This window comes from Eptatretus burgeri, chromosome 3 (genome assembly GCF_056783735.1).
Source record: "Eptatretus burgeri isolate ZD-2024b chromosome 3, Ebu_testis_v1, whole genome shotgun sequence".
NCBI lineage: Eukaryota > Metazoa > Chordata > Myxini > Myxiniformes > Myxinidae > Eptatretus > Eptatretus burgeri.
The window spans coordinates 69,037,534-69,059,996 of record NC_140963.1 but is presented as its reverse complement, the minus strand read 5'-3'; the positions used below and the strand labels follow the sequence as shown (position 1 = coordinate 69,059,996).

At 44.3% G+C, this 22,463-nt stretch overlaps 1 protein-coding gene across 1 annotated transcript in view; it reads left to right on the top strand.

The window, feature by feature from the left end:
• The first annotated feature begins 7,678 nt into the window (after positions 1-7,678).
• Positions 7,679-22,463, top strand: part of MRPS31 (mitochondrial ribosomal protein S31) — a 36,469-nt gene continuing 21,684 nt past the window's right edge. The window contains exons 1-3 of the mRNA XM_085873849.1: positions 7,679-7,830; positions 7,959-8,083; positions 18,500-18,674. Of these exons, the coding sequence (XP_085729975.1) occupies positions 7,772-7,830; positions 7,959-8,083; positions 18,500-18,674 (359 nt within the window). The 5' untranslated portion in view covers positions 7,679-7,771. The remainder of the gene's footprint in view (positions 7,831-7,958; positions 8,084-18,499; positions 18,675-22,463) is intronic.

Genomic DNA, 22,463 nt, shown 5'->3' with positions numbered 1-22,463 from the left:
GTCACCAAAGTAATTCTCCCCAATTTGCCAACCAAGTGGAAAATATCATTATATTGTTTCATAGTTATCTAACATACTATATATATTTATTTATAAAACAACCATCAGTATGTAATGTTTTATCAAGTATATATATATATATATATATATATATATATATATATATATATATATATATATATATATATATATATATATATTTTAGAGTAACAAATATATAGATGGATACATATTTCCTTTAACTAAACATGGACTAACAAGATCTCTTACCAGGCCCAGATACACTTGGGCCAGCATGGGGATTATATATTCGTTATTATTGTATTGGTTTGAAAGTTATCTGGTTTGAAATGTTAGCTTAGAGTGGTATAGTGATGGTGTTGAGCATTTACTCATGGATTCAGGAGAGCACTTTCTCAACAATGAGAAAGGCAAACAATACATTAATTAATTATCCTAAGTTTTTAAAAGATATGTTACAGTTATATAGAATTAACAAGATAACAGTAGATTTGAACAGAGCTTCTATTCCACTCATTTGTGGCCTGTCAGGCAGACATTGTAACAAAGAAACTAACAGGCAGTCCAATCTGCAAACGTAATGAGTTTTGATGAGACGAGCAAACAAAGAAACTCATACCATGAGCAGTCCATTTCTGCAAATGTAATGAGTTCTGACTGTCATTGTGAGAGACCTATAAGCATAATTATCTTGCAGACAATTGAAATCTATCTCAAATTTATCTCAGTGCCTTTACCGATGATGTTTCCTGGCGAACCATTCCTTATATGGTGATAAAGTGACCTGACCCAATGTTGTAGAACAGACTTTATACTTCCATATGCTCTAAAGGCAAAACAAAGAGAAATGAGTGGATAATTTGTGGACAAAACATCTCAAAATGAAAAGAATTTGTTTCAGTGTGATTAATAGAGAAACACCAGTGCTTTGCAATAGTCATGCGATCCACAGAGCTTTCTATGACCAAAATGTCCATGCTCATATTTCACAAGATGGAATTAATTATTTTACTTCCACAGGGCTTTGGCTAGGCCACTCAAGGAATTTAATGTTCTTGTTCTGAAACCATTCCATTGTTGCTTTGGCTGTATGCTTGGGGTCATTGTCCTGTTGGAACGTAAATCTTCGCCAGAGTCTGAGGTCTTTTGCACTCTGAAGCAGGTTCTCCTCAAGTCTTTTCCTGTATTTGGCTCCATTCATTGTTCCCTCTAGCCTTACAAGTCTTCCACTCCCTGTCGCTAAAAAGCCTCCCCATAGCATGATGCTGCCACAACAATGCTTCAGGTAGAGATGGTATTAGATGGGTGATAATCTGTGCTCAGTTTCCGCCAGACATAGCGCTTTGCATTCAGGCTAATGAGTTCATTTTTCTTCTCATCAGACCACAGAATCTTTTGCCTCATGCTCTCAGAGTCTTTCACTTGCTTTTTTGCAAACTCCAGACATGCTGTCATGTGACTTTTTCTCAGGAATGGCTTCCATCTGGCCACTCTCCCAAAAAGCCTCGATTTGTGAAGTGCTGCAGAGACTGTTATCCTTCCAGCAGGTTCTCCTATCTCAGCCAAGGAACTCTGTAGTTCTGTCAGAGTGGTCATTGGGTTATTGGTCACCTCCCTGACCAAGGTCCTTCTTGCCCAGATGCTCAGCTTGGTTGGATGGCCATCTCTAGGAAGAGTCTGGGTAGTTCCATGTTCTTTCCATTTCCTAATGATGGAGCTCACTGTGCTCCTAAGAACTTTCAACACTCAAAATTGTTTTATGTTTTTTCCCAGATCTGTGTTTGGCTGAAATCCCAGACCTTCCCCAGATCTATGCCTCCTCACAATTAGGTCTCGGATTTCTACGAACAGTTCCTTGGATTTCATGGTAAAGTTTCTGTTCTGACATGCACTGTCAGCTGTGAGACCTCATATAGAAAGGTGTGTTTCTTTCTCAATCATGTCCAATCAATTGAATTGGCCACAGGTGGAATCCAATCAAGTTGTAGAGACATCTCAAGGATGATCAAAGGAAATTGGATGCACCTGAGCTCAATTTGAAGCGTCATAGCAAAGGTGTTGAATACTTATTGATGCAACACATTTCAGTTTTTCATTTTTAATAAATTTTCAAAAAAAATTCTATAAACATGTTTTCACTTTGTCATTATGGGGTATTTTGTGTAGATCAGTAACAAAATTTTTTAATTCAATCCATTTCAAATTCAGCCTGTAACACAACAAAATGTGAAAAAAATTGAGGGGTGTGAATACTTTCTGGAGGCACTGTAAATATGTATGTGTGTTTGTGCATATATGTATGTGCGTACAGGATGTCTGTAGGTATGTATGTATGTACATCTGAAAATCAAAGAAACAAACAGGACTGGCCCGATTTCCACAAAATTTTCTAGACGTGTTGGTATTACCTAGGGTCAGGTCATGGACACATATAAGCCCCCCCCCTGCCCACACTTTCGAGGGTGGGTAGGATGACGATTTGCCAATGTGCCCGAAGGGAGTGGTTGTTTCTGTTATTCCAAATATCATTCAAGAATTATCCTCTTTGTTGTCAGTGTGCTGAAAGTTTATATAAGGCAATAATTACTCTGAAAATGTTATTGGTTCAACTAACACCAATTATTTCGACTAACACCATTAAAATGCAACAAACACTAATTATTTTTGTGTTACGTTCACAACGAGGTATTCCATAAAAAGGCCATGACGTCATGTGTTAGCTTGTGCTGAAATCGATTGCTTTTTATCATCACAACTAGGGGAAAAGCCCGTCAAAATGACAGGCTCAACGCAACAGAGAGGATTACCATCCACACAAAGTTGTGAATTACGTCACATGAATTCTTTGCAATATACAACATTGTCCAACAAATGAGACATTCCTTGGGAATGATTAGGGGTGAGGGGAGGAATTTGTTAACGAAATACCCAGTTTATGTTACCTAGTCACACACCCATTACCTTAACAGATACTATCTTCAAAACAACAACAATAACAACAATAACAACAACAAAAAGCAGGCAGATTGCTCATCCCTTTATTATCCCCATGCTTTTTGAAAAAAGTGGGGGGGGAGGAGGGAGGGTTTGTGGTGTTGTGATCGGCTCCATCTCTGTCCGTCCATCACGCGAGCTCCTCCAAAATTGTTGTGCAGAAATTCACCAAGCTTGGTCGTTATGATCACTGCATGGCAAGAATCTGCAAGGGCCTTGTCATTTTTGGCTCCACACCTGGGAGCTTTTCCTCTCCTTTGTGGCCAAAAAGTTTGTAGAATCGAGCAGTGGCCCAAAAATGGTGACTTGCTATTTCGGGATCCAAGTCCAAATTCATAATTTTCACCTGAAAAAGGAAGGCCAAGGACTTACTAATAACAGTCAATGTTCACCCCTCAAAGCCTCCTCGGACGTTTCCTTTTTAGGAGTTACCTTGGACAGGGGCCTAGCCTCACCTCGAACCCCCATATCAAAAAACTTTCAGCAAAATGTGCAAAAGGCCTCAACCTTTTACTTAGAATATCCAGTACAACTTGGGGAGCACATCAGGAAAGCTTCCTTCTCCCCTATAAAGCCCTTATCTGCTCTCAATTTGACAACAGCAGTCAAGCCTTTTGGGATATGTCCTAAACCAACTGTAAAACACAGGGGCAACACCCCTGGGCGCTCACCTTGTAGTGGCTGGATAAGATAACCAGGGAACCACTGGTAGGCATGGATGACCCAATATATATATATATATATATATATATATATATATATATATATATATATATATATATATATATATATATATATATATATATATATATATATATATATATATATATATATCGGAGAAGAAAGTAAATACTTATCAATTTTTTTTTAATGTCATGAACAAACTTTCGGTGGAATTGTGTCATTTCTGAGAAGAAAGCAAATATCTATTTGGGGGGGAGGCAACCCCCCCCCCAAACTTCCTCCGTAAAGCCAATCACACCCCGATTTTTTAATGCCATGAACAAACTTTGGTACGTCACGGGTGATGAAGGTTGTGGTCAAGTTTCATCAGAATTGCATGTGTAGTTTCTAAGAAGAAAGCAAATACATATTTTTGGGGGCAACCCACCCCCTCGTAGATCCCCTTAGACCTCAATTTTTTTTAAAGGCATAAACAAATGTTGGTACATCATGGGTGATGAAGGTTGTCGTGAAGTTTCAACGATATTGTGTTGCTTAGGAGAAGAAAGCAAATACATATTTTGGGGGGGCAACCCCCTTACATCCCCTTAGAGCCCGATTTTTCGAATGTCATGAACAAAAGTTGGTACACCATGTGTGATGAAGGTTGTAGTCAAGTTTCATCAGAATTGCTTGTCGTTTCTGGGAAGAAAGCAAATATATCTTTGGGGGGGCAACCCCCCCCACCCCCGTAAATCCCTCCGTAAACCCCCTCAGACCCAGATTTTTTTTTAATGCCATGAGCAAACTTTGGTACATCACAGGTGATGAAGGTGATGATCATGTTTCATCAGAATTGCGTTTGTAGTTTCTGAGAAAAAAGGAAATCCCTATTTTGGGGGGCAACCCCTGCTGACTTTGAGCCCTTTGGGCCCGATTTTTTTATGCTTGAAGAAACTTTGGTCCACACATGGTGATGAACGTTGTGGTGAAGTTTCATCGAAATTGTGAGTGTAGTTTTAGAGAAGAAGTTGAAAATATTTGTGGACGGACGGACAGGCGGACGACGTGCCATCCCATAAACTACGTTCCAGGTGAGCGAAAAACTGGAAATCATCCAACCCAAGGAAGGCACTCTGTGTGTGTCTGGGCGCCTTTAAAAGCACTCCGGTTTGTGCCCTCCTTGGAGAAGCCAGCGAGAAGTCTCTTCGGTGGGAAACATCCAATTTAAAGGACTGGGCTAAGATCATTTGGTCTGGGGACAACCTTTCAAGCAAAGCTTTGTTCTCAGACTGTTGGGAGTTCCAAGCTCTCTGCAGAATCTCCCTCCCACCTCCTTTCCGACTTGTATGCATAAGGGCGGCAAAAGAATTGGGTTTGGATTCTTTACTTGTAAATCCCTCAAACAAAGTGGCAATGTGGATCCCCTGGATCGTAGAAGCCCCTCATATACACCTGCATTTATGGGGTAAGACTGATAGGGCCAACCCAGTTGATATGTAACCAGGCTGTGGAATGAATCAACACGGTTTGGAGTCAGCCCTTACACGCCTACACAGATAGCTCTAAAGACTCTGTACTAGCGAGAACAGCGGTCAGCTGCTGCTTCTTGCATTCCAGATGTCAAGGCGATAAAGTCCGTTTGGCATTCTGATGATCTTTCAGTATCCTCAGCTGAACTCTTCACCATTGTTTTGGTTCTCAAGTAGATGGATAATTAATTAACTTCAACCCCCTCAGTGCAGTTACTGTCTAGTATGAAAGTGTTGGAGTCCCTATAGTCTGGATGTAGGTACGACATGGTTCTTGAGGTTCCTTACCTCATTGACATGGCGAATTGGAAGGGCACAATCGTCGACTTGTGTTGGATCACTGCCCATGTGGGCAATGGAGGCATTGAAGCCTGTGACCACAGGCCAAAGATGCATTCTGCTTAGAATTTGTTCCTCCAATCCCTGTGGGCCCGTCGGAACTCTGTCATCTAATAAGGAGTCGCATTAACACTCAAGAAGGGAACTCAGTTGAGCACATACCTCCTCTCATAAAACTAAATAATTCTTTAAAATCCTCTCATAAAAAACTTTAAAAACTAAACAATTCTCATATGCAGATCTGGTTCGGATCCTCACCAAAATCGAATCAATTAGTCGTGATCATACACCCAACATGTCCACCAAGTTTCATCTGAATCCATAGACAGCTTTTTGGAGATATTGTACTATATATTATTTTTGGCCCAATCTCTCAATGGTGAAGAATCACTTAAAAATTCTAGAAGTTGGATCCGGATCCAGATCTTCACCAAAATCTAAACAGTTCGTCTTTGTCACACACCCGACTTGCCCACCGAATGTCATTCGGAACCGTCCATAACATTTTGAGATATCCTGCACACAGACAGACAAACAAGCCGGGAGGCGACATGGGTGGTCGCTATATAATTGCATACAAGTCATACAGTTTTTGACGGATCGGGCTGAAAATTTTTGACAAAGAGTTTGATTATAGTGTGCATAAAAGCGCGGAAGCCGATTTTTGATTTTCCAAAAAAAAAAAATATATAAATATTTTTCGGATTTTTTCAAAAATTTCAAAGTCCCGTTGCTAGGCAACGGTGGCGTCCATAGCAACGGTGCTCAAAAGCATACAACTAGATCCTGGTATGAACCTACCAGTCAAGTTTCATCAAAATCGGTTGACTCCTCTGGCCTCCAGAGCTGTCCATTACATACAAACAAACAGACGGACATAGACAGACGGAAAACCTGAGACTAAGTGTCGTCTAGCGACCACCCAACAAATGAGACGAAGGTGTCGTGCAGAGCACGATACTTGCAAAATCAATAAAACAAATTTGACCTCAAAAATAATTGGCTGGTTGAATTCAGTGATCTGATATGCAAATCCTGTTCAAATTTCAAGTCAATCGCATGAAAATTGAGGACTTTAGAAATATTTCTTAAATTGTTGACTTTTGGCCTATGTTGACCTTTTGGTCGATGTTGGCCTCAAAAATAATTGGCTCGTTGAATTCAGTGACATGAAATGTAAATTGTCTTCAAATTTCAAGTCAATTGGATGAAAATTGAGGATTTTTTTTATAAACACCACCTTAGTTGTTGACCTTGTGCCTATGTTGACCTTTTGGCCAATTTTGACCTCAAAAATAATTGCTGGTTGAATTTATTAAGCCGATATGAAAATCCTGTTCAAATTTCTTGTCAATCGGATGAAAATTGAGGATTTCATAAATTTGAGAAGTTTGCTGACCTTTGACCTTTTGACCTCAAAAAACAATAGGCTTCTTGGTTATGCCAAACTCCACCATGTGGTGAAGTTTCGTGAAGATCGGTTTAAAATTGTGACCTTTCGAAGACAGGGAGACAGGGAGACAGGGAGACAGGGAGACAGACAGACAGACAGACAGACAGACAAAAATGGCAATTTCAGCGGGAGACCTCCATTAAGAGGGGATGGTGCTATAAGGTGCACCCTTTGGTTGAATCCTCCGTCTCGTTTCTCCGACTCTCCTGAAGAGACCAGGTAATCCTCCACAGGCTCAGACTCACACATTTTGCTCTCAACTCCTATTTACGAGATGGGGAGATCACCTGGTCAGGTGTACCGGAAACGCTGTGCTGATCAAGGCAAAAGCACCCCTCGACCCTGAAAATCCTTGTTGAAATTTATTATAGAAATCGGTCTAGCAATATATAAAGTCTCCCTTCTTCCACAAAATGTTTACGTGAGTGGCGTATCTAGAACCTCATGGCTATGAAAACGTCTTTAAAACCTTAAGGAAGAAGAAGAAGAAGAAGAAGAAGAAGAAGAAGAAGAAGAAGAAGAAGAAGAAGAAGAAGAAGAAGAAGAAGAAGAAGAAGAAGAAGAAGAAGAAGAAGAAGAAGATATATTGGTGTATAGTTCAACTCGGCTTGTAATGTTTCCCTCTCGACACGTCTCGCTGCTTTTTGTAAATATTACTTTGAAAGTGGAAAGTAAGACGCGTGGCGGTGTATAGATTTCATTAAACACAAGAACCCAAAACTACACAATTCAAATGAGAAAATTTACTTTATAATTTTATACCCGTTTAATGATGGCTGTGCCGGTGTTGATTTTGTGTTGCAGTCGGTCTGTGAAGCAAAGGGCGAGGTGGGTATTTAAGAGGTTAAACGAGCGCAGATGTGTAGCCAGTTGTGAAGCGTCATACATTTACTACATTATTAAATCTGAAGAGCGTTTGAATTCATTGTGAACCCTTCGTCACGTGACCCTGACAGGTCGGCTGTCTGTGCGCGTGGTGCTTTGGCACTTTCCACGGGACACGGCGAGGAGCATCAAGCGGGGCGACCAGGGGGCCCGTCGAGCAACCAAGGAGCGCACGCAACACCGTTGGACGGCGCAGGTCGGGCCACAACTCGGATAACCCTGGTGATGCAGGTTATCTTACCTAATTACATGTTAACCTTTTAATATAAAATAAAACAACATGTCTGTTTTCATCCACCAGCATCACATATCCAAAATAATATTTCACATTAACATTATACGGTACTGTCAATATATATTGTCAGACGTCATTCAATATCGTAACTTATTTTAAAGTATTTGCATCAAAATCATGAATGGCTCTTTGAAGGACTTGGCATGGTTTTTGGGTTGGTTACCTGCGCTACCTGAGGTGGCGGAGGTTATGTTTTCACCCGTCTGTCTGTCTGTCTGTCTGTGTGTTTCTCTGTGAGCAGGTATCTCAAAAAGTGATGCACAGGTTCGAACGAAACTTGGTGGACAGGTTGGGTGTGTGACCATGACGAATTGATGAGATTTGGTTGAAGATCCGAATCTGGCAACGAGATTTTTATAGTGATTCTTCACCAGTGAGAGATAGGGCCAAAAACGATATATTGTCACGAATTTGGAAGCCTTGTGCACACAGACAGACAGCAGTCCCGAAGCTTAGTTATTTTGATAAGTATGTGTTTATAGTTACAATCCCTCCTTCTGTCTAATGGGAATTTCGTGTGTGTGCTACGAGTTATTATTTTTTTTAGTTTGGTTTTTATACTTCAACTACAACAACAACATCCCTCCTTCGCTCCTGCCACCGTTGGCCTTCCTCACGCTCATGCGTGCCGAGCACAGACATGGGCGGGGCTTCCATCGTCTCTGATCGGAGCCCCGCTCCAAAAAAAGGCATGGAATGTTTCCTCTGCCCAACGAGCCAAGGGCGAGCATCGCACGTGCGCCCCAGCCAATGGGAAGCCAAAAAAAAACGCCGAGAAATAGGTCGAGTGGTGAGCAGTCATTGTGGCGATTGGCTTGGTCTGCGGTCCATTGGAGAGGAGGGCAAGTCTGGTGACCGAGCAGCCAGGTCGTGGGCCCGTGGACTCTGGGTCGTGGGTTTGAGTCCCACCGTGGTGGTTTGCGTTGGAGCACTCAAGCTGGGATCCCCGTTCCTGTCCACGGACTCCGAGCTCCACAAGTGGGGGTTCCGGTGAAACCGCACAAGGCGGGGAGGTACCCGGCTGGGCTCTGGTCTCCAGCTTGCCTTTCTCTCCTGGGCTGAGGACCGAAAATAGACCCACGGGGTCGTGTGTGTGTGTGTGTGTGTGTGTGTGTGTGTGTGTGTGTGTGTGTGTGTGTGTGTGTGTGTGTGTGTGTGTGTGTGTGTGTGTGTGTGTGTGTGTGTGTGTGTGTGTGTCACGTGGTGCGGTGCGGCGCCATCCTGCAAGTGGAATTGTTAAGTGCTTTTTCTTTGTACATTGTAAATTGCCTGTATATTCGGATAACTCTGCTCTGTGTCTCCCCACCCCGATTATTCTTTATAAATAAACCCTCGTGTTAAATGTTCCAGCTCGTTTTCTGTGCTTTATCCCATTGGGCTAGCATGGTGCGTATTGAGAATTGGTGAGGGCCGTTCGTGCCGTAAATTGTTCATTTGGTCTGGCACGGCTTTGGTAACTTCCGCTCGGTTACGCCAGATCCGAGTCGGTGATAGCGACTCAGTTCGGACAAAGTCGGTCGAGGGTGTGGTTTTCCCCGGTAGTTAGACGACGTGGGTATTTAGGTATATTGAAATTAGGCAATTGACCCTACCCCACGCCGTCAAAATATTGGCGACCACGGTCCGTTAAGGGACCTGTGACCTTTCGGACTTATCCGAGAGTCACGACCTAAATTCTGGGTGTTCGGTGGGAGACGGCTCTACTGCTCCACCTAGTGGTCGTTTATCGCCACCGAACCCCGGCCTACAACAATATATCACGATATCTCAAAATGTTGTGGACGGATTTTGACTAAACTTGGTGGACGAGTTGGTTCGGTGACAATAATAAGCTGATTAGATTTTGGAGGTTAGTTTGCCACACCTTGAGAACCAATATCTGATGGTTTTGGGTGTTGGTAGCAAGAACACAAGTCCCACCAAGATCAAATTTGTGTTCAGATTGTACACGGTGTCATACGAATGCCGATTGGATCATCCTGCCCAGCTAATTTGCCTGACTATGTTCTTGTAATCCTTGTTTTACATTTCTACAATTCTCACCAATATGAGATTTGGGCATACATAATGAGGAAAGGAAGAACAACAATGTCGAGTACCAATGGTTCCTAGAGGAACCGAATAGGAACGAATCGGCATATGTAGAAGAGATCATGGATGAACGGACGAGGTCGTGATGGGCAACACATTTGAAAGCCTGAAATGAGGAGATTGAAACGATGTACGGTGACCTGCAAAAGTATTCACCCATATCAATAATGTCACATTTATATGAATTGGGAATTATGTTGAAACAATTTTTCCCAAATGAACTTTTTAATGAATAACTGAAGAGATCAAATGAAACACTGTTATAGTTGAAGGAGGTTACACGTCAGGACTACCTGTGAAAAAACATGTACAAATCAGAATTTGCACTGATTGCAAAAGTATTCAGTCCCTAGGGTCAGTACTTGGTGGAAGAACCTTTTACATCAATGACTGCTGTGAGTGTTTTGGGGTAGGTCTCTACCAGCTTTGCGCAGTGAGATGGTGAAATCTTTGCTCATTCTTCATGTGAAAATTGCTCTCGTTCTGCCAAGTTTGATGGGGATCGTCGGTGGACTGCAATTTTTAAGTCTCGCCATAAATGTTAAATTGGGTTCAAGTCAGGACTTTGACTGAGCCACTCAATAACATTTATTTTCTTATTATTCAGCCACTCCAGTGTGGCTTTAGTTTTGTCCTTCTCCTACCTAGTTTCAGATTCCATGGCTGACTCAGGCAGGTTTTCATCAAGGATTCTCCTGAACTTTGCACCGTTCATTGTCCCTTCTATCCTGACAAGCTTGCCAGTCCCTGCTGATGGAAAAACAGCCCCATAACATGATGCTGCCACCACCATGCTTGACAGTCGTGATGGTGTTGACTGGGTGGTGTGCAGTGTTAGGTTTGTGCCAGATGTAATGCTTTGAATTGAGACCAAAAAGTTCAATTTTAGTCTCATTTGACAACAAAACATTTCGCCACATGCCTGCAGTATCATTAAGATGCTTTTTCGCAAACTCCACACGAGATTTTATATGCATCTTTTTCAGTGATGGCTTCTCTCTTGCCACCTCTTCAATGACGCCATCTTTGTGAAGGGAACAGGATATTGGTGATTGATGAACATTGACCCCCATCTCCAACACAGAGCCTTGCACATCATTCATAGTCATTGTTTGTTTCCCATGACGTCCCGAACCAGTTTATGGTTGCCTGACTGCTGAGTTTGGATGGGCGACCTGATCTGAGTGGAGTCTGGGTGGTATGATACGTCTTCCACTTATTAATGATGGATTTCACCGTACTCAGAGACAAAGAGTGACTTTGAAATCTTGTTATAACCCTCTCCTGAATGGTGCTTCTCCACCACTTTATGTCTGACTTCTTTGGAAAGGTCCTTGGTCTTCATATTTGCCTTGTTGGCTGACCAAGTGAGTTGCACCTTAGAACTCTTTAGATATGTGGGAGAGCTTAATTTTTAAGTTAAACCACTGATTACATACAGGTGAAACCTATTGCACTTATTTGTAATGTTTCAAACAAATAATTTTCTCCTGAAGTGATTGATGGTGAATTGGATAAAGAATTTGAAGACTTATGCAACTGAGAATCATCTGATTTTTCTCTGTTAATCTACCTCATTCACATTTTATCTGCATTTTTCTTGCTTTGTCACTTTGGAGTAGTTTGTGACGACTCTATATGTTAAGTTTTTGATATGAAATAAGCTCAGGTGGCATCAAAATGTGAACACTTTGGAGAGGGGTGTGTGAATACTTTTGCAGGCCACTGTACATGAGTCGAGGATGCCATAATGAGAACAAGAAAAAGAACACTCTGAGATTGCAGATCCTCACCAGGACTGCTTTCGTGTGGTGTACTGGTGTGTTACGTAATTAATAATAGACATAATTAGAACTGCCACTTTATAACTGCTGGCAGTGATGTCCAGGTACCAAGACGCCCCATTTTGATGCAACCCAGTTTTGATTGGACACCTGACCCTGACCCATGACATTTTTTTTACCTCCGTCCCCAAAGGTGAAGGAGGTTATGTTTTCACCCATTTCTGTCTTGTTTGTTTGTTTGTGTGCAGGTTATCTCAAAAAGTTGTGGACGAATCTAGATGAAATTGTGGACAGGTTGGGTGTATGACAAGGATGAACTGATTATATTTTGGTGAAGATCCGAATCCGGATCCGACGACGAGAATTATTGAAGTGATTCTTCAACTTTGAGCGATAGGGCAAAACTAATATATCACATGATATCTCATAAAGTTGTGGACAGATCCGGATTCACTTCACAAAAGCAGAAAAGTGAAACCAACACCAGGGAAACAACATGGATGGCGAAACTATGACGATGAAGCTTCGCTGCTTCAGGTGGAGTGGAGTTTTGTAATCGAGTTTGGCAGTGTGAGGATAGGGGAAAGAAGTGTGAGGGAGGGGAAGGCAGCATGAGGAGGGCAAGGTAAGTCAGTGAGTGGAAGGTCCATCCAGAAATGACCACCATCCAGTCATGTATTGACATAACCACTGTTCAGATACACGTGGAGCGAACTACCTTCCAAATACGTATGGAGATAACGATCATCCGGGCAGAACCACCATCCAGATACGTTCGGGGACAAAGAGACAGACAGAGGGAGAGGGATTCCGGCAGATGAGACGTCCAGTTTAATGGCACACATTGATGACAGTGTCAAGTCAGGCGAGATTAGATCTGTGACTTGCTACAGGTACCATGTAAACCTGTACTAACCTGTTTCATGGTCGGGTTGTTGTCGACTAAACCATCTCCCCAAACAGGTTTCCTGGTGAGGAGTGTGTTTGGATATGGACACCCAGCAGGATTAATAACAAAACCTGTGAAAGGATGGAGGAGCAACGTGTGCACCAACAGCCATCCATATCTATTGCTCAACTGTGTCTGCGGACGTCCTCCTGCAGTTGGGTTACTTTTTTTTGGAGGTTGGTGGCAGGATTTTCACTCTGCCACCATAAAACGCATCATTCCACAAAATTCACAATTTCAAAGAAAACTGAAAACTCACTCCGAGGGAGTACCTCCTCTGCCGCTGCCCTTCGCAGGGTAGCTCACCAGATGATGGGATTGGGGCAATGCCTTCAGGACCCCCATTCCTTGATGATAGGAAGAAAAGCACAGGGTAAACATCCTAGTTTTGATTGTGTTGGTGTGCAGCAGAGTGATGCTGAGGTGTCGTCCACCAGATGGCAGTCTCCTTGGGTTAATCTGAGGCAGTCCTTTTGGGTGGGTGCCTGGAATGTCCTATCCCTAAGAGAGGATGATCACCTGTCTCTGTTATCTGAGCTCAAGCGTTTTAACATTGGTATTGCAGCACTCTGAGGTTCGGAGACTGGATAGTGGCAAGATCATGGTGGGTGGTTACACATACCACTGGTCTGGTTGCTCTGATGGTTCCCATGCTCAAGGAGTTGCTGAAGCTGTGTCCAATATGCTGACTTCAATGATAATTGAGGTACCACTGGTCAATAAGCATATTATTAAACAAAGCATTCATCACTCCTTGGGTGTCGTTTCGCTGGTTTCTGTATATGCTCCGACTGAGGCGAGTGATCTCACCGTGAAGGACGCATTCTATGCCGCGCTCGAGTCTGTGGTTGATCATTGCCCCAGGCGGGATACTCTTCTAGTCTTGGGGGATTTCAGTGCATCGACTGGCACTGATGGGGATGGTTATGAGACATGTGTTGGTCCCCATAGGTCTGGAACTGTGAACCAGAATAGCACTATGTTCCTTGACTTTGCAAGAAGTTGTGGATTTAAGGTGGCTGGTTCATGGTTTGTGCCCACAGGCTCATCTCTGGACTTGTTATTCCAACGCTGTTGGTGTGGCAAAGGAGATTGACCATGTGCTTGTTGATGGTCGATGGAGGATGATCCACAACTGCATTGTCCACCGGAGTGCTCAGTTCCTCAATACCGACCACAGGCTTCTTGTTGCAGCTGAAATCTGGGAGAATGGTACCATCCCAGTCGAGGTTGGATGTTGGCAAGCTCAAGGAGAGAGGGTAACTGAGGAGTTTGTGAACAGGCTGAGCGGGGATTTGGGGGGTCTGTGTGCTTTAGGGGATCCTGAAGAGTTGTGGAGTGCCTTCAAGACCACCGTCCTTGATATTGCCGGTGGATGTCTTGGAACTCACTGTAGGGTGAAGAATTTTGTCTCAAGGGACACTGGATATCATTGAGCAGAGTCACAAGGCCAGTCTTAATGGCAGAGCTGAGCTGTTCAGGGAGTTGAGGCGTAAAACTGTGCATGTGCTAAGGGTGGATGGGGAGGCCTATGTGCGAGGTGTCTGTGAGGAGGTAGAGCATCACCTGTGGTCAAGTGATTCTCGTCCTGCTTACAGGGGAATTCACGCATTTAATCCCTCCAAGCCCATCACTTGGTGTACTGCAGTTGGAGAGGAGGAGGGTGGTGGGCTCTTGACAGAGGAGTCCGAAGTGAAGGGCTGCTGGGGCGGTTACTTTTACTGGCTGTACCAGGCTGACCCACCAGCTGTTGAGTTGGATGTCAGGGGTGTTACTATCCCTATTGCTAACCATCCAATCAACTGTGATCCACCTTCTTTTGTGGAAACCCAGGCTGCGGTGAACTTATTGAAATGCGGTAAAGCTCCTGGAATCTATGGCATCCATGCTGAACTTCTTCTATCCATCCATTGGAACCATACTCTGTGCAGAGCGTTGGTGCTGCCAAAGCTCTCGGACTCTCTGGAAAATCCTCTATTTCTCTTTGCCGACGACTCCACCCTCTGCCGTACCATCTGTCATCCCTCAGACCGGCAAGCAGCAGCTTCTTCACTCACTGCAGATCTGGATAAAATCACAAACTGGTCCAACACGTGGAACATGTCTTTCAATCCAGACAAATCTCACACTCTCACTATGTCTCTTCGAAAGGACCGTTTACAAAACCCCCCCATCCACTTTCTCAACAATCCTCTGGAAGAAGTCTTTTCTTTCAAGCTTCTAGGTCTCACTATCTGCCATGACCTTTCCTGGGAAAGTCACATTTCCAACCTCGCCTCAAAAGCCAGTCGCCGACTGGGAATCCTCCGTCGTGCAAAGTCCTTCCTCGGCCCTCTTGAGCTCCTGACCACTTACAAAGCTTTTGTCCGTAGCCTGATGGAGTACTGCTCTCCCCTCTGGGCTGGTGCTCCTGCCTCCCACCTTTCTCGACTTCACGCTGTCGAAACCAGGGCATTTAAGATCATTGGCATCTCCCGCAATGAAGCTGAGTCTTTGGGCCTCTCACTCAATCACCGCAGGTTGGTCGGTGGTCTTTCTGTCTTCTACCGACTCCTCTCCAGCCTTGCCCCCCCTGCTCTCTCTGCGATTTGTCCCCACCACATTTCCACAGGGCGCTCAAGGTCCGCCAACAACCCCCTTCTGGTAAAACTACCAAAATCACGAATCACTGCTCATCTTCACTCTTTCATTCCTCTTTTTTCCCGCCTTTGGAATAAACTTCCTCACTCTATTCTTTCCCATTCTTCCCTCCAGGCTTTCAAAACAGCTGTTCACCACCACCTCTTATCTTCCCCCATCCAAATCCTCGATCTTTTCTACCCCCGATAATCCACCCAAGCCCACTTCCTTCATTTCTCCTACTTTCCTTCCTGAAAGTCCCTGAAATGTCCATCTTCTCTTCGCCATGTTCCCCGTCCCATCCCCATCCCTCTCCCTTCCACAGTTCACCTAATGTGTCTGTTCCCCACTGTTTTGTCCCTTCCACTCCCGCCCCTCTTGTCTCATGCCTCCTTGCTGTGAGTTGTGTGTTAGCTCTCATACGAGCCTCGACCAAGGTATACAAAAAAAAAAAAAAAAAAAAAAAAAAAAGCAATCTCCTTGGCTATTGGACACAATCCTGGATGGGTTGCCACTCCGACACAGTACACCAGCATGCTGGCACTCATTTTGCCAACCTCGGAAGGATGACAGGCAAAGTCAACCCCACCTGGTATTAATTCAACAGCCAAGTGGGATTTGAACTCGGGATCCAAGGATCCCAAGCCCACCACCCTAACCATTAAGCCAATACCAGGCATCAAACTTCTCAAGGCTGGTGGAAATGCTGTACTCGTGTCATTGCATGCAGTTCTGTGCTCTGCCTGGTACACAGGCATCATCCCAACTGACTGGAAGAGAGGCCTTGTTGTCCTTCTCTGGAAAGGGAAGGGTGATCAGGACTGCAACAACTACCAAGGGGTGATGCTCTCGGTGCCAGGCAAGGTCTTTGCTCAAATAATTCTTGATAGGGTTCGCCATCATCTGCTTGCACTCCAGCACCAGAGCAGTCAGGCTTTACACCAGAGGCGAACGATTGACCGTATCCTTGCTCTTCGGGTCCTCACCAAACGCAGACGAGAGTTTCGGCAGGGGCTGCTTGCAGCCTATGTTGATATCTGCAAAGTGTTCGATTCAGTGAATCGGGATGCCCTCTGGAGGATTGTTGGTCTTCGTGTGATGCCACCAAAACTGATCAATCTGATGTCTGAGCAATCCTCGAACGGAGAGTGCTGTGAGATTTGGTGATACCATCTCTGACTTACTTACAGTTGTTACTGGAGCTCTTCAGGGGTGTGTACTGGCCCCCACACTTTTCAGCACTTGTATGGACTAGGTTCTGGGGAGGATATCTCTGAGATCAAGCTGTGATGCATCGTTTCGCAATGTCAAGATCTCTGACCTTCATTTCGCAGATGATGCAGTCATCTTTGCGGAGAGTTGTGATATCCTTTTGGGGGCCCTTGAGGTGCTGAATGAGGAGTCGGAGCCACTTTGATTATGGGTTTCCGGGGTCAAAACTAAGATCCAGGCTTGTTATGATTTCTTGGATGCTGCTGTCCTGTCTGTGCCTGTTTGTGGTGAGGTTGTTGAGGTCACAGAGAGATTCACTTTCCTTGGCAGTGATATTCATGTCTCTGCTGGCTATGAGCCAGAGGACAATAGACGTCTGGGTCGGGCCTGGGGAGTCATGGATTCTCACTGGATCATGGGGTGTGGTGCTGTCGGTACCTGTGCGTGAGGATGAAAGTCCATGTCTTCAGGTCCTTGGTGCTTCCAGTCTTGCTCTTGGGATGTGAGACTTGGACCCGACCAGGGATCTGAGATGGAGACTTTATTCCTTTGGTACCAGGTCTCTTCTGAGAGTTATTGGCGATCACTGGTCAGACTTTGTGTCCAATGAACGGTTGCTGCGAGAGACTCAAATAAGATTTGTTTCCTTCATAGTCTATGAGCACCAGCTGTGGCTGGATAGATATGTGGCTCATTTTCCTGACCCTGATTCTGCTTACCAGATTCTCTCAGCGAGGGAGCCTCATGAGTGGAGGAGGCCAATGGGCCCGACCACGTGCCTCGTGGTTGCAGCAAGTTGATCAGGATCTCAAGGAGATGGGGATGGGTCAGGCATCTGCCTGGGGGAAGGCCAGACGGAGGTCCCTGGAGTACTGGTGGAAAGTGGACGCAGCGACGTGCTGCTCTGGCGCATGCTCCCACATCTGACCTGACCTCACATTGATGAATCTCCCTGCCTGTGAAACACCAGGCCGACAGTTTATAGCTGGGTCGGGATTCATACCCAGGCTGGAGAGCTTGGAGCGAGTGTGCATAGCTCTCGGCTGTCCTGCCATGATGTTCACGAAACATTTCATTTTTTAATACATACGTTTTTATTTATCTATGCCGAAGTGACCGCAGAACAATGCGGGGCTATCGCAGGTGAGTGAGCCCTGATCTTTGTCCAAGTTGATGGCTTATACAGTATTCAGTGACGGTGCGAATATTGCAGAGCGCTTGCGAAGAGTCTTGAGCACTTCGAGGTATTTAAATTTTAGCTCTTAAAAGTTTTTTCCTTTTTTTTTTTTTAACGAAAGTGAAGAATTCCTAACACCCTATTAATTATTTTCCACTGAAATTGGCAAAGAAGCTGAAGTAATTATGTTTGGTTCATTATGTGTGGAACAAGAGAGTTGTTTATGCCTGGATTTAATAGTGTATTCGTTGTAGCAAATATTCAGGTTATTATAATTGTTTGGTTTAATCACAGTTGAGATCAGACTCGTAAGAGCGTGAGAAATTATTAATCGACGATGGTGTATTTTGCATGGTACTCTGCCATATCCAATCCACGAGCACTCTTTCTCCTTTCTGTCGCCTAGAACTTTGGTGTCTCCAGTGCAGGGCCCTTTTGGCACTTTGATTACTTATGTGTTTTCATGTTTGTCATTTGGGTTCCAGAAAGCTTTGCTGGTTCAAATAATGCTGCAAGGTCGAGCAGCGACTCAAAGGACAATTTGGCACGCCTTCTCAACTCCATGAGGGTAGCTGCAAATGATGGAGGCACACGTCTGATGGCTTCTCAGAGGAACGTTGATGAAGGCCATCGCAAAGCAGAAGGTTCACGAGGGCACCGGTAAGTCTTGTGATACTGTATTAGGAACTATAGAACTGCATATTATATGTAGGGAATAGGTGGGTGATAGAATTAAGGGAGAAAATACCAATTCGAAAGGGTAGGAGAGTTAGTAAGAACGAGATGACCCGTGAACCTGTTGGGTTCCCGTTGTGACAGCGGTTGATGAAAAAAAAAAAATCATTTCAAGAAAAAAAAGATAGCTCCAGCGAACTATACCGCTGAGGTTGTTTGCATTGATCAAATTCTCCCGAAGAGTTCTTGACTGAATCGGGAATTGATTTTTTTTTTATCCCCCGCCGCGTGGCGGAAGGGGGATATTGTTGTCACCCAGGTCGTCCGGCTGTCCGTCCGTCCGGGCGTCAACATTTATAGCTGTGAGTGCGATAACTCATAAACTGTTTGCCATATTGATTTGAAATTTGGGTCACACATGTACCACCTGAAAAGGAAGAACCCTATTGATTTGGGCGTGGCCGGATCCAAGATGGCCGACTGGGGCGGCCATCTTCAAAAAAATGTTTTTTCGCCATATCGATTTGAAATTTGGGTCACACATGTACCACCTGATAAGGAAGAACCCTATTGATTTTGGGTGTGGCCGAATCCAAGATGGCCGACTGGGGTGGCCATCTTTAAAAAATGTTTTTTGTAATAAATGGAAAACCACTTATCTGATTTCAATTATTTTTGGTTACTATGTTCCTCACCCCTGGGGAACTTTTTTGAGATGATGACCAAATGGTGCCTTGTTTCCAATTCACCTCCCTCATTATCTGGAATATGTATGACCTTTTTCATTCAATGGCGGGGGATTCCCCATCTCTGATGGTATATTTTTTTAAATTTTTTTCGTTGCCCAATTTGAACGAAACTTGATACTGCACTGCACACCGCAGGCGAATGGTGAGTAAGGTGGCCCTAAAATTTTTGCGCTATCGTGTACCGTTTTGGCTGTATTTTGGGAACATACATGCATACATATACATATACATATACATACATGATGAGAGTTTTAGTAACATGTAGATGTGTTAGAAAAGGGAGGAAAGTTGGTGAGGATGTGTTTATTCATGGGGAGGGAGGGGGAGGGATGGTATTTGTGGCTGGTAATTTTCTTCAACCATGCATTGCTTAAGCATTGCAATTGGAGTGACTTTTGTTTTGTACTCTCACCCAGACAAAATCCGAGTTGGCAAATCTGAGGAAATGCTCAAAGAATGAAATGATACTCAAAATTGAAAACCAGAGAATTCTTTGTTTGATTTTGTGATCTTCTTTTCCTCCTCTCATCTTTATATACTAGTTACTGCCCGTAAAAAAAAAAAAAAAAAAAATAATAATAATAATAATAATAAATAAATAAACCACACAGGCCGTTTCTTCACTCTCACGTGCCCGTACGTGCGTGACCCGGAAGTTTGATATTATGCGCAGTATCCGCAATATATTTCTGTTTAAATAAAATACGAGGTATAACTACAATTGAGCATGTACAAGAACATCATTTCTCCACATCGTCTCCTTCCTTTTCAACACACTTAATCTATCGGTTCACAAGCTTCTGTATGCCCTCAGGAAAAAAAAGGTTTTGGCTGAGTGACGAGCCACACATTCACCACTTCTTTCACTTGTTGGTCACTGGCAGAGTGGCGGCCTCTTAAAGGGTCTTTGAGTGGACCAAACGTGTGTAAGTCCAAAGGGGCCAGGTCAAGACTGTACAGAGGATTCTCCAACACCTCAAAGTTCAATTGCTGGAGGGTTTCCACAGTATGGGATGCAGTGTGTGGATGGGCATCGTCATGCAACAATGCAACACCTTTTGACAGTAGCCATCAGCGTTTCCATCAAATAGCTGGTTTCAAGTGGACCTGGAGCATTACACAATAATGGACACTGTACTGTTGTGCCCCCTCTTGATAGTGTTCCAAAATTGGGCCTTGAGTCCCAGAAAAGTGTGACCATCACTTTTCCAGCCGATGGTTAACTTTTTAACTTCTTTTTGACTGGTGGTGTCGGATGCTTCCACTCCATACTTTGGTGTTTGCTCTCTGGCTTGTAATGGTGGATCCACGTCTCGTCTCCAGCGACTATGCGTCTTAAAAAAGCATTCCCTTCATGATGAAAGAGGTTAAAAAGGCTTCGGCAGATTGTCACACGGTTGTGCTTGTGCTCCTCTGTGAGTTGTTTTGGAACCCATCTTGCAGAAACGTTATGAAAACCATGTCTGTTGATATGGAATTTATGTGCAGAACCATGACTGATGTTCAGATGTTGTGCCACTTCAACAGTAGTTGACCGTCGATTATCCAGAATCATGGCATGGACTCGTTCAATGTTTTCTTTTGTTGTGGATGTGGATGGGCGTTCAGATCGTTCATCATCAGTGACACTTGTGCGAACGTTTTTCAACATGGTAATCTAATCGTGCACACTCCGCTTCAGTAAAGCACTGTTTCCATATTGTGGTGAAAATCTGCGATGGATTTCTGCCCCGGTACACCTTCAGCCCACAAAAATCGTTTCACTGCACACTGCTGCTCTTCGGTGCAAACGGACAGTGGAGCGGTCATGTCAACTCCCTTACAACAACACAATGTAGTGAACGCAACACAGTTTTAATAAATCATTGCGGATACTTTTTGACTAACCCTCGTACACATCTCATGGCACATTGCATTGGATTTTTCTTGACAGTACTTTGTGCTGTTACAAAAATGGTAGTTTTCTTATGTATAGTGTCGTTGCTTGCATCACATTGTGTATTACTTTTGTAATGATTACCTCTGCCACCGAAGGTGGAAGGGGCTTGTGTTTTCACCCCTGTTTGTGTATTTGTCTGTCTGAGCAGGATATCTCAAAAAGTTAGACAGATTCGGATGAAACTTGATGGACAGGTTGCGTGTTTGACAAGGACGAATTGATTAGATTTTGGTGAGGACCGGATCTGAAATTTTTAAATGATTCTTCACAATTGAGAGATGGGTCCAAAAACGATATATTGTTATGAATCTGCAAACCATTCACCTTCACACATACAGTTGACCAAAGTTTAGTTATTTCATTAAGTATATGTGGATAGTTAGAATTCCTCCCCGATGTCAAATGGGAATTTTGTTTGTGTGCTGTGAGTTTCTTTCTCGTTAGTCTTCTGCATCAAATCCCCCTCCACTCCTTCAGCGCCATTACACACGTGTTCGAGGCCACGGACATAGGCGGGGGTGAGATCACCTCAGGACCGACTCCGCCTCAGCAAGATGGAATGTTCCCCTCGGCCAATTGGGGGGTGAGATCACCTCAGGGCCGACTCTGCCCCAGCCAGATTGAATGTTCCCCTCGTCAAATCGGAGGTGAAATCACCTCAAAGCCGACCCCGCCCAGCCAGATGGAATGTTCCCCTCGTCCAATCGGGGGTGAGATCACCTCAGGGCCGACTCTGCCCCAGCAAGATGGAATGTTCCCTTTGTCCAATCGGGATGAGATCACCTCAGGGCCGACTCCGCCCCAGCAAGATGGAATGTTCCCCTCGGCCAATTGGGGGGTGAGATCACCTCAGGGCCGACTCTGCCCCAGCCAGATTGAATGTTTCCCTCGTCCAATCGGGGGTGAGATCACCTCAGAGCCGACCCCACCCCAGCCAGATGGAATGTTTTCCTCGTCCAATGAGGGGAGGACACCGATCACCCGACGCCCCCGACCAATCCGGAGGCGAGTTACCTTAGAGCAGATCCCTCGACCCGCGCGGGGGAGGGATAAGAAGGGTGGTGAGCTGTCTCAGCAGTCGGTCTT